Source organism: Tachyglossus aculeatus, chromosome 8, assembly GCF_015852505.1.
Source record: "Tachyglossus aculeatus isolate mTacAcu1 chromosome 8, mTacAcu1.pri, whole genome shotgun sequence".
NCBI classification, from domain to species: Eukaryota; Metazoa; Chordata; class Mammalia; order Monotremata; family Tachyglossidae; genus Tachyglossus; species Tachyglossus aculeatus.
The window spans coordinates 4106979-4119422 of record NC_052073.1 but is presented as its reverse complement, the minus strand read 5'-3'; the positions used below and the strand labels follow the sequence as shown (position 1 = coordinate 4119422).

Genomic DNA, 12444 nt, shown 5'->3' with positions numbered 1-12444 from the left:
CTGTGGGACTTTGGGCAAGTCACTTCACTTCTCTGTGCCTCAGTGACCTCATCTGTAAAATGGGGATTAAGACTGTGAGCCCCACGAGGGACAACCTGATCACCTTGCAACCTTCCCAGTGCTTAGAACAGTGCTTTGCACATAGTAAGCGCTTAATAAATGCCATCATTATTTATTTATTTATTATTATTTTCATTTTCTCTCTGCCTTTCTCTTTGTCTTGCATTTCATTTTCTCTCATTCTCTCTACGCTTTCTCATTCTCTCTCTTTCTCCCTGCCTTTCTCATTCTGTTTATATATGTTTGTACATATTTATTACTCTATTTGTTTATTTATTTTATTTGTACATATCTATTCTATTTATTTTATTTTGTTAGTATGTTTGGTTTTGTTCTCTGTCTCCCCCTTTTAGACTGTGAGCCCACTGTTGGGTAGGGACTGTCTCTATATGTTTCCAATTTGTACTTCCCAAGCGCTTAGTGCAGTGCTCTGCACATAGTAAGCGCTCAATAAATACAATTGATTGATTGATTGATTGATTCTGTCTCATTTTTATTTTCTATCTCATTCTCTCATTTTCATTTTCTCTCATTCTCTCTTTCTCTCTGCCTTTCTCATTCTTTCTCTCATTTTCACTCTTTCTGTCCCCCCCCCCCCCACCTCCCCTGGAGGGAGCAGCCAGGGACCTGCTTCTCAGCAAAGGCAGGGATGGTAGGTGACCCTCTGTAGAGATAAGATCATCCCAACCATCTGGGTAAGCAGGAATTGGAATCCTTATCTGCGTCTGCGGCAACAAAGACCTGGCCACCCCTTTCCTCCCCTCGCCTCCCCCCAAGGGTCCCGATAGACCAATCAGGGAAGTGAAGGGGACGCCTCGGGCCGGATCTTTCCATCTGCCTGTCTTTGGACAAGGCTCCATCCTACTGGTCATCCTGGTTGTACCTTCTGTTAATTATGTTGGCCAACTTGTACTTCCCAAGCACTTCCCAAGTGCTCTGCACACAGTAAGCCCTCAATAAATACGATTGAATGAATGAATGAATGTTAATGTGCTAAGCGCTGTACTGAGAGCTGGGATAGGTACAAGGAACAAGGTCACAAACAGGTCACCCACACTGGGGCTCATGGTGGAATGGCCTTGTTCGGTTTGGCTTGATTGGGGTGAGACTTAACCAGGGCTCCTGGAAGTCCCTGGTTGAGGAGCTTGGGCGGAACCAGCTGTAGCCCTGAAGGCCTTCCCTCCCCCATTTCCTCCTCCCCACCCCTGCTCCCTTCAGTTGTATTTAATTACCCATCCTAGGCCTCTTTGGAATGGGAATTTGTGACTGAATGAGGCTGGTTTGAAAGGGAAGGGGCATGGAGAGGGGGCTGAGGGGATCCAGCTGTGGTAGGGAAAGGGGGTGGGGGGATGGGAATTCCTGGTCCCAAGACTGTCCTGCCTGTCCACTCCTGGATGCACTCCCTCCCTGACACTCACAAGAGGCCAGTGATGAGACTACAAGACCCCCAGTGGGGAGCACCCCCTCCTCCTTTACCATCTGCACTTCAGGTCAGAAAGTCACCTTGCCCCCTCCTGTCTCACCTCGCTTCTCTCCTGCTTCAACCCAGCCCGCACACTTTGCTCCCTAATGCCAACCTTCTCACTGTGCCTCCATCTCTTCTATCTCGCTGCCAACCCCTAGCCTGCATCCTGCCTCTGGCCTGGAATGCCCTCCCTCCTCAAATCCGACAGACAGTGATTCTCCCCCAATTCAAAGCCTTATTGAAGGCCCATCTCCTCCTAAGTCCCCCTTTCCTCTTCTCCCACTCCCTTCTGGGTCACCCTGACTTGCTCCCTTTGTTCTTCCCCCATCCCAGCCCCACAGCACCGATGTACATATCTGTTATTTATTTATATTAATGTCTGTCTCCCCCCTCTAGAATGTAAGCTCCTTGTGGGCAGGGAATGTGTCTGTTTATTGTTGTGTTGTACTCTCCCAAGTGATTAGTACCATGCTCTGCACACAGTAAGCACTCACTAAATATGATTGAATGAATTAGTACAGTGCTCTACACGCAGTAAGAGTTCAATAAATGCAATTGAATGAATTAGTGAATGAATGACAGGGGTGGCTCTTGGGCACAGAGCCTGTGGCTGGCACCAGTCCAGGTGGAGAACAGAGGCCTTGGTTGAGGGGTGAATGTGAGGGGAGAAGCCCAGAAAATACCAGTATGTCTCTTTGGGTATTGCAGTTTCTACACCAGGACAGTTGGGTGGAGCGACTGAATGGACAGAAATTTCCAAGGCAGCTTAGAGAGCCTTGCATTTTAACCCCTTTCCAAGAAGCTCACCCTGCCTCCTGCCCGGAAGAGTGGTCTGGTTTGGACCCTGGGGAAGAAGGGGAGGGAGAGAGCGTGAGTGTGTATGCGTGTGCGGCGAGTATGTGCACTCACTGGGCCCAGAATTGATGGTTATCTCCAGACACAATATCCAGCTGGCTTTGTCCCGTTATCACCCAACAGGAATGAGGTCCCCTGCCTTCTCCCGGCAGGGTCAGTCAGCCTGGGGGAGAGGGGAGGGAGGAGGCCAGCTTACTCCTGGCCCCTGATAAGGATGGGGTAATAATAATAATAATGATGGAGAAGCAGCGTGGCTCAGTGGAAAGAGCCCGGGCTTCGGAGTCAGAGGTCATGCGTTCAAATTCCGGCTCCGCCAATTGTCAGCTCTGTGACTTTGGGCAAGTCACTTCACTTCTCTGGGCCTCAGTGACCTCATCTGTAAAATGGGGACTAGGACTGTGAGCCCCCCATGAAACAGCCTGATCACCTTGTAACCTCCCCAGCGCTTAGAACAGTGCTTTGCACATAGTAAGCGCTTAATAAATGCCATTATTATTATTATTTGTTAAGCACTTACAATGTGCAAAGCACTGTTCTAAGCGCTGGGGAGGTTACAAGGTGATCGGGTTGTCCCACAGAGGGGGCTCACAGTTTTAATCCCCATTTTACAGATGAGGGAACTGAGGCCCAGAGAAGTTAAGTGGCTTGCCCAAAGTCACACAGCTGAGAGTTGGAGGAGCCGGGATTTGAACCCATGACCTCTGACTCCAGAGCCCTTGCTCTTTCCACCAAGCCACGCTGGTAGGGGCGGGCAGGGAGAAGAAAGAGCATGGCCTCTCCGGGGCTGATGATGGGCCAGCTGGATGTATAGCCCGGTACTGATACTTCCAAATTTCCCCCAGCCCAGCTGCCGCGAGAGTGGTAGGGGGTGACGGAAGAGCGTTGGGGGTGACAGACCCCATCAACCCTTGACTGCTGGGAAAAAAAGCAGGTTGGAGGAGGAGGAGGAGGCTGGAATCTGGGCCGGAGGGTGGGCAGCCTGCCCTCCCCATCCCCTGTCCTCGCCCCTGCCATGGGCCAGCATAATGGCCACTGGTGGGAGTCTGGTGCCCAGGTTGCCCGCCACCAGAGCAGCCTTCGGCCCGTGTGGAGCATGAGGGATCCTGAGGTGTGGAGCGGAGAAGCCAGACCCCCACCCGTCCAGGGGTGGAGTCAATCCCCTGCGGGAGGCTTGGATGCAGAACAGGACACACTGGAGAAGATGTTCCAGTCTCCCCGGCTGCCTCGGTTGCTCCTGGTCTGGTCCACGCCCCACCCGGATCACGAAGCAGCATGACCTTTCATACATTCATTCATTCATTGTCGTATTTATTGAACGCTTACTCTGGGCAGAGCACTGTACTAAGTGCTTGGGAAGTACAAATCTGCTAGTGGGAAGATCATGGGACTGGGAATCAGAGGACCTGGGTTCTAATCCCGGCTCCCCCACTCATCTTCTGTACGATTTTGGACAAGTCACTTAACTTCTTTTTGCCTCAGTGACCTCACTTGTAAAGTGGGGGCTCAATATCTGTTCTCCTTGCAGTTTAGAATGTGTGGGACAGGAGGGACAGGAACTGTGTCAGATCTGATTATTCTGTATCCCCCCCAGTGCTTAGAACAGTGCTTGACACATAGTAAGCACTTAACAAATGCCATTAAGAATAATAATAATAATAATGATGGCATTTGTTAAGCGCTTACTATGTGCAAAGCACTGTTCTAAGCACTAGGGGGGAATACAATGTGATCAGGTTGTCCCACGTGGGGCTCACAAGTCTTAATCCCCATTTTTACAGATGAGGGAACTGAGGCTCAGAGAAGTTAAGTGACTTGCCCAAGGTCACACAGCAGACTTGTGGTGGAGCCAGGATTCGAACCCCTGACCTCTGACTCCAAAGCCCGTGCTCTTTCCACTGAGCCACGCTGCTTTTCTAATAAGCAGCTTCTCTAATTATAATTATTATTAGTAGTAGTAGTTATGGTATTATCATCATTTGGGACATTGCCATTGGGCAGGATGGTCAGAAAAGGGGCAACAAGAAAAGGGCCACCGATTAAGTGAAGGTGGCAATGATGCCCGTATGTTGCTAGTGACCCTCGGGAAGGTAGGCCCCTGATGGAGGTGGGGGTAAGGCCTGGTGGGGGTCTTTCTATGCAAGGACCCAGACTGGTGGAAGGGGGTCTCACCCGCTTGAGGCCCAAGAAACCGTCCTTCCTGTCCAGTGTGGAAGCAAATAGGGCCTGTGACCTTGCACTGGGCAGCCCGCTGGTTGTTGGGCTGCCTCCTAACTGTGTCCTGCCCTGCGGGAGGGGCAGCCCAACCCCTCTGTTTATTCAGCTGCTCCTGCAGGCCTGGGTCTCAGCCACCCACAGAGCCAACCCGGGAGAGGAGAGAGTTGGTTTTGGGGGAGGGGGTGCACTACAGGGCTTGGGGCAAGTGACCCCCAGCACAGTCTGGGAACCCCAGTAGCCCCCCCAAATTTGTTTGGATGAACCCACTGGGGGGTTGCCTTGGGTCTCTCGGTCCTCTCCGGTTCTCTGCCTTGAATCCTGGCACTGAGTATGGCATTCTGGGCCTTGTGGGCTCCAGGACTGACTCGGACATTGTCAGGCTGTTGGGAGGTGGACTCTGTGAGCACCTGGTTTAGGGCATTTGGGGGCTCCAGCCAAGACGAGCAGGGCTCTGGAAGACGGGTCTCCATCTGGATGCAGTTTTAACTTGTTGCAGGACATGTGTGTGCTTATACGTACATGGTACAGGTCCAAATCCTTCCCAGACTCTCCAAAGAGGGCAGCTGAGCGGCCAGGGTTGTAAGGTCAGGTGTCGGATGGGGTTTTCAGGGCACGTGACCCTTCTCCAGGAAGACTGCCAGCCCAAGGAGCTGAAGCAGAAAGAAGAGGAACCATCCTTAGATGCCTTCTTGGGAGGCAAGGAGCCAGGAGGGTGTCAGGCCAGGGCCGATTAATCCCTGCCGGCTGGGAGCCAGCATTGTGGTGATGGGAGCCGGGGCAGTGGTGGGACTCAGGAGCTCTCAGCAGTCTAGCTCCCTTGCTTGGGAGGACGGGTAAAAGGGGGACAGACTGGGGAGGCAGTTTGCCCGTGATTCGGGGTCCTGACCACCTCTACCCAGAGACCTGCCCACTGAGCCACCCTCCTGCCTTTGACCCCGAGTCAAACCCTTAAGTTATTTTTGCCTGTTCCCATGGTTTTCAAGGATAAGGGTAGCAAATCTTGTTTCCGAGACCTTCACGGGGACGCTAGCTTTGAATTTGTTAATCTGAATATGTGTTATACTGAAAAATTCTCCATGTCCTGAAGAAACAGAAGGAAAGGTAAGTCCTTTAGAAACAGTCTGGGCTACGAGAAGCCTGCTGCCAGATTCTTGGGCCACCCCTTGTTTGACCAGACACCTTGAGGGCAGGTGTTTGCCCTACAGAATGGGTGTGTATTGTGTTCAGCCCTCATTGTGATCCAAGCGGCCCACAACTCTAGGCCTTCAAGATGAGGGGAAAGAGGCTTTCTCTGCCCCAGGGCGGCACCGGGCTGGTGATGAATCCCCCTGGATGGGGGGTGCCCGTGAGGGCAGGGACTGACTGTCGCCCCTGCTTGTTTCTGGCAGAACATCGTGGCGCTGGCCAGCCGGGAGAGCCCGACGGCACGCAATGGCCCCGAGGGCCAAGTGAGGGCCCTGGCAGAGGAGAATGAGAAGCTGCGAGCCCGGGTTAGGGAGCTGGAGCTGGACGCGGCACAGCTGGAGGACGAGGTCGACGCTGTGTGTGGAGGCGATGGCGAGGTCTGGGAAAGGGTCCGGAAGCTTGAGGTGAGGACCCCCGGGCAGGTGGGTGGCCCCAGACTTGGGAGGTGCGAGGGAGGGGTGAGGCTGGGATGCAGGACGAGGGAAGGGGCAGGCCTGGGGAGGTCCAGTCTGCCCCTGCACCTTCTTTTTTCCTTCCCATGACTGCCCAAGGAAGGAAGACGAGGTTCAAGGATGAAGTTGGCGTTACTGTCAGGGTTATCTATGGAGACCCTGCTAAAGGCCGAGCACTGTACTAAGGGCTCAGGCTGCCCAACTTTAAGGGCTTCCATTCTATCGAAAGGGGGCCTTGGTCCAGCCCGGGGAGGCCCTCTGCCTTGCCGAGACCCACTGGTCTCAGAGAGGTGGGTGGAATGGGGTTCCCTCCCCCCGGGGAAGTGGAGTTGCCGTGCGTCCTGCTCTGTGGAGAGAGGTGGTGGTGGAGGGGGATGGGAAAGGGTGACCGCTCGCTGTCTGATGGCAGGGGGAGAAGCAGCAGCTGCAAGAGGCCCTGGCGCGGGCCGAGGAACAGGACCGGGAGATGGTGTCAACCACCCGGGCACTGGAGAAGCAGCTGGAGGATGTCCAGGTAGTTCCCAGGGCCAGACCCTCGTGAGCTTTGCTGGGCGGGGCAGGCTGGGAATCAAAGTTGGAACCGAACTGAGAGGGAGGCACAAGCTGGCTCTCCAAAGGCCTCCCTACCCCGGGGATCTGGCTGGGGTGGGCCTCAGGGTGAGGAGGGGAACTAATAATAATAGTAATAGCAGTATTTGTTAAGCACTTACTATATGCCAGGTACTGCACTAAGCACTGGGATGGATACAAGCAAATCAGGTTGGACACAGACCCTGTCCCATGTGGGGCTGACAGTCTCAATCGCCATTTTACAAGTGAGGTAACTGAGGCCCAGAGAAGTGAAATCACTTGTCCAAGATCACACAGCAGATAAGTGGTGGAGTCAGGATTGGAACCCATAACCTTCCGAATCCCAGGCCCGTTCTTTATCCATTATGCCATGCTGCTTCTCTAGTTACCAAGGCAGTTGGTCCTCTCCTTAAACTATACTCCTTAAACTAAACCACACTGAGGCCAGGAGACATTAGTTCCAGTCCAGTTGGGTCCCCCCGGTGTCTAGGGTTCAGGTGACCGGGGATCCCAGGCCCCCCAAGGTGGCCAGCCCTGCCTGTCAATCAATCAATCAATCATATTTATTGAGCGCTTACTGTGTGCAGAGCACTGTACTAAGCACTTGGGAAGTACAGGTTGGCAACATATAGAGACAGTCCCTACCCAACAGAGGGCTCACAGTCTAAAAGGGGGAGACAGAGAACAAAACCAAACATACTAACAAAATAAAATAAATAGAATAGATATGTACAAGTCAAATAAATAGAGTAATAAATATGTACAAACATATATACATATATACAGGTGCTGTGGGGAAGGGAAGGAGGTAAGATGAGGGGGATGGAGAGGGAGACGAGGGGGAGAGGAAGGAAGGGGCTCAGTCTGGGAAGGCCTCCTGGAGGAGGTGAGCTCTCAGCAGGGCCTTGAAGGGAGGAAGAGAGCTAGCTTGGCGGAAGGGCAGAGGGAGGGCATTCCAGGCCCGGGGGGATGTCGACTCTAGAGATCCTGGGTGAGCCGACTGTAGGGCGCAAGAGGTCTGGAGTAAATCGTCCCATTGAAACTGGATCCTGGCCTGCAGCCGTGGAATAGATTCGCTTTCAGCCCTGGATGTGATCTGAAGAGAGTTGAGATGCCTTGGTGAAATCCACGCTGCCCAGTCCAGCTTTTTCCTGACGGCCTCTGTTTTCCAAACCCTTCCCAGGCCCACGGATTTGGTGGGTACAGAGTGTTGCTCTAAGCAATGGGAAAGAATATACAGGTGGGATTTAGACGCAGGCCTTGTCTTTCTGGGGGCTCACAATGTATAAATTAAAAGTGGAGAAGGGAGGGCTGGAGACAGACCCACTGAGAAGCAGCGTGGCCCAGTGGATAGAGCATGGGCCTGAGAGTCAGAAAGACCTGGATTCTAATCCTTGCTCCACCACTCATCTGCTGTATGACCTTGGGCAAGTCACTTAACTTCTCTCCACCTCTTCTGTTACCTCACCTTTAAAATGGAGATTAAGACTGTGAGCCCCAGGTGGTAATAATGATGACATTTATTAAGCGTTTACTATGTGCAAAGCACTGTTCTAAGCACTGGGGAGATTACAAGGTGATCAGGTTGTCCCGCGGTGGGCTCACAGTCTTAATCCCCATTTTACGGATGAGATAACTGAGGCACAAAGAAGTTAAGTGACTTGCCCAAAGTCGCACATCTGACAATTGGCAGAGCTGGGATTTGAACCCGTGACCTCTGACTCCAAAGCCCGTGCTCTTTCCACTGAGCCACGGCTGTGTCCAAACTGATTATCTTGTGTCTATCCCAGCACTTAGTACAGTGCCTGACCCATAGCAAGTGCTTAACAAATACTATTTAAAAAGAAAACAAACCCTGAAACCCCAAAACATTAAAACAGAGTAAGAGGCAAGGACAAATATGCAATAAACAAAAGTCAGTAGGGGGCTGTGATTAGAGGAGCAGAATCTCTCCTCGTGATTCAAAGTCCTCAGCAATGGCTACCCAGCCTGTAGCTTTCCTGAGGTTTATGAGGCCTCATCCTGCAGACGCTGTGCTCATTCCTGCCCGGGCAGTGGAAAGCAGTACGAGTTGGGGTCACCTCAGTGGTGCAGAGGGGAGCTGTGCCACTCATGGGTGATGGGAAGGGAAGGCAGAGTAGCTCAGCTGCAATGGAAGAGAGGATTCCCATGCAGGATACTGCTATCTTCCCAATTTGCCCACCTGGATGAGAAAACCACATTTGGGAGCAGAAGCTGGATGCTTCCCCCCACCTCCCCTCCCGGCTTCTGGATTGGTCCGGATGGAAATGGCTTCCAGTCAGGGCAGCTGTTGACCTTACAAACACCCTTCACCACCACCACCACCACCACCACCCCTTGGGATGAAAATGGCTCACACTCCAGTGACTGACAACCTCAAAATGGTCCTCATCCCCCTCCCCTCTGCCCCTCAGTTTGGCTTCCTAGACTCCTGGCCACCCTGCAAAGGGGGAAAAATTCGGGACTCATCTGCCAGGCCATGATTCCCCCTGGGGTCCCTTGACTCCCACCCAAAGTGAGGACGTGAATTCCCGAGGTACAGGGTAGGTGGGCCACCAGACTGCCAATGATCCCATCCTTGAAAGGAAGGAGGCAAGGGCCGAGGGGAGAGGGATGTCTCTGGTTGGTCAGTGGTCTCTGGGAGGTAATTGCGGGGTGGGGTGTTCTAATAATAATATTGATGGCATTTATTAAGCGCTTACTATGTGCAAAGCACTGTCCTAAACGCTGGGGAGGTTACAAGGTGATCAGGTTGTCCCATGGGGGCGCTCACAATCTTAATCCCCATTTTACAGATGAGGTAAGTGAGGCCCAGAGAAGTGAAGTGACTTGCCCAAAGTCACACAGCTGACAATTGGTGGAGCCGGGATTTGAACCTATGACCTCTGACTCCAAAACCCGAGCTCTTTCCACTGAGCCACGCTACTTCTCTTCTGCTGTTCTGTCTCCAGCAGCCTTTCCCTCATGTTGGGCAGTCCCGGAGGCCACCGGGGGTGGGGGGGGGTGGGGGTAGTTGAGGGCCACCCACCACCACTACCCCCAGGGCCTGGTGCACAGTTCCCCAGGTGAAGGCTGAAATCGTAGAAGCCTTGGGGAGTGCCGGGAACAGGACAGAGGGGCTACTGGTGGCCGAGGTGTGAGGACAGGGTCAGTCAATCAGTGGTAGACTGTAAGCTCATTGTGGGCAGAAAATGTGTCTGTTGTTGTACTCTCCCAAGTGCTTAGTACAGTGCTCTCCCCACAGTAAGTGCTTAATAAATCATCATCATCAATCGTATTTATTGAGCGCTTACTATGTGCAGAGCACTGTACTAAGCGCTTGGGAAGTACAAATTGGCAACATATAGAGACAGTCCCTACCCAACAGTGGGCTCACAGTCTAATAAATATGATTGACTGGTATTTATTGAGTTCTGACTATATGCAGAGCACTGTTCTAAGAGCTTGGGAAAGTATAATATAATAACAAACACAGTCCCTGCCCCGTGAGAGAGGATGGGCGGGGGTGAGAAGGAGGATGGGGGTGGCACCCTAGCCTCTCCAATTGCCCTACAGCTAGGGCTGGGCAGCCTGCTTTCTCTGGGCTACAAGACCCCATTTGAAAACAGGGCACAGACTGACTGGTTTTCCAGGGTCCTCAGGCTGAGCCTGTTGCAAGCAGGACTTAGGAGGCCCAGGGAAGCGGCCCCATCCCTGTCCTCTCTGTGGGATGCTTGAGAGGGAAAGAGGGGAAGAAGTTGCCGGGAGCTCCCCTCTTGGAGCTGTGTGTCTCAAAACCCCCACCCCTGCCCAAGGACTGTTCCCACCATGCACCCTAAACCTTCCTCGCTGGAGTGGGCTCCCTGTCTGCATCTCGGCAGAGCCCTGTAGGCCTGGCTTTTCCGAGGCTGGGAGGAGGAGGAGGAAAGGGATGGTTATGCCCCTCCCCTCCCTGGCAGAGAAGTCTCAGCCAGACCACACAGGAGCAGCAACAGCTGATGGCGAAGCTGAAAGAGGAGACGAAGGAGAAGGAGCAGCTGAGGAGCGCGATGAGAGAGATGGAGAAGGAGCACTGGCAGTCGGACAAAACCATTGAGAAGCTGCGCAAGGAGGCAAGAAAGGGCTGGGCAGCCGGTGGGCCTTGGGTGAGGAGAGGGTGGCCGGATGGGGCCGTGAGACTGCACGAGGTGGCAACGCCTGCTTGGTTGGCCGTGAAGGGTGGGGGCCAGTGGTGATTACGCTCACATGAAGGAAGTGTTTGCCCTTCTGGCCACCAAGAACCAAGCTGAGATGGATTCAGAGGCAGGATGCCATTTGGTGTCTATTTAGGACTTTCTATGTGACCAGCACAGTCCTGAGCACTGAAGTGGGTAGTGGCCTGCCTATAATAATATCTGCAGTTGATTGCAGTCCTTGTTGCTCGTAGTATTCACCACTTCAGAGGGAGGGAGAGAACAGAGGAGAAAACGGAAGCCCAGAGAGGTGAAGTGACTTTCACAAGGGCACAAGGCAGGCCAGTGACAGAGCTAGGACTAAAACTTAGGTCTCTGGGCTTCCAGTCCCTTTTCCATTTCCTTCCTCTCAAGCCCCTTCATTCTCTCCAAGTTTGAGGGACCAATTAGAGGGGACTTTGTCCTGTGCTGCTGGGACCAATGGGGAATTTTAATTTTGTGGAGGTTTTGGAGTGTGTTCGTCAGAAAGAGGTTCGGCTATGGTGGTTGTACCTGTCCCAGACCCTGCTCCCCAGATGCTTCCAGCTGGACTGGTTTCTCGTCCTTGTCCAGACACCCAGGGTAGGGCCTGGAAGGAGGGACCTCTGGCCATTGGCCTTATCCTCGTGGAGGCGTGGAAAGGCTAGGTCCCCTTGTCCTCCTCCTGCCTGGCACCCAGTGGCGTGGACTGACCACCCACCATGGGCCCCCACAGATGGCCGAGGTCACGGAGGCCTCGCGGGCATCCACTCTGGAGCTGCAGAGCCAGCTGAGTGAGGCCAGGGAGAAGACTCGCAAGGAGCTGGGTGAAATGCAGAGGCAGCTGTTGGAGAAAACCCAGGAGGCGGACAAGTCTCGCAAGGCCACCCAGAAACTACAAGATGAGGTAACAGCCTGTCATGGCCCGCCAATCTCCTGAGCCCCAACCCCATGTCCTCGGGGGGTCGTGACCCTACTGTTCTGGGGTGCATTGGTGCAGAATTTGGGTCTCTGGCAGCTGCACACTGGTGATCAAGGAGACCCTGTGGTCCCAAGATGGGGGAGTTACCACAAGTCATCTAAGTATGAGGCTGGAGCCCTGGTGCTCTTTTTAATAAACAAGATGGAGTTTATTAAGCGCTTGCTCAGCCAAGCACTGTGCTACACACTGTGCTAAAGCCAGAACACAGTTCCTGTCTGATTGGGAGCTCACAATGTAAAGGGAGGGAGAGCAGTACCCTCTCTATTTGCAGAGGAAGAAACTGAGGCTCAGAGAGGTTTAGGGATGCACCCAAGGTTACACGGCAGGCTGGGAACAGAACTGGGATTAGAACCTCGGATCTCCGGACTCTCCCAGTGGGTGAGATGAGAAGACCCGTCCAGACTGTCGACTGGGGTGGGGCTCACAGGAACGTCTTTACTTTAGGAAGAGTGGAGATCCAGGTTGGGGATG

At 53.2% G+C, this 12444-nt stretch overlaps 1 protein-coding gene across 3 annotated transcripts in view; it reads left to right on the top strand.

Annotated features, from left to right (window-relative positions):
• CGNL1 (cingulin like 1) overlaps positions 1 to 12444 on the top strand; it is an 89494-nt gene that overhangs the window by 65819 nt on the left and 11231 nt on the right. For all 3 annotated transcript variants that reach the window (XM_038750152.1, XM_038750153.1, XM_038750151.1), the window contains 4 exons: positions 5983 to 6183; positions 6641 to 6745; positions 10761 to 10913; positions 11728 to 11898. In XM_038750152.1, the coding sequence (XP_038606080.1) occupies positions 5983 to 6183; positions 6641 to 6745; positions 10761 to 10913; positions 11728 to 11898 (630 nt within the window). The remainder of the gene's footprint in view (positions 1 to 5982; positions 6184 to 6640; positions 6746 to 10760; positions 10914 to 11727; positions 11899 to 12444) is intronic.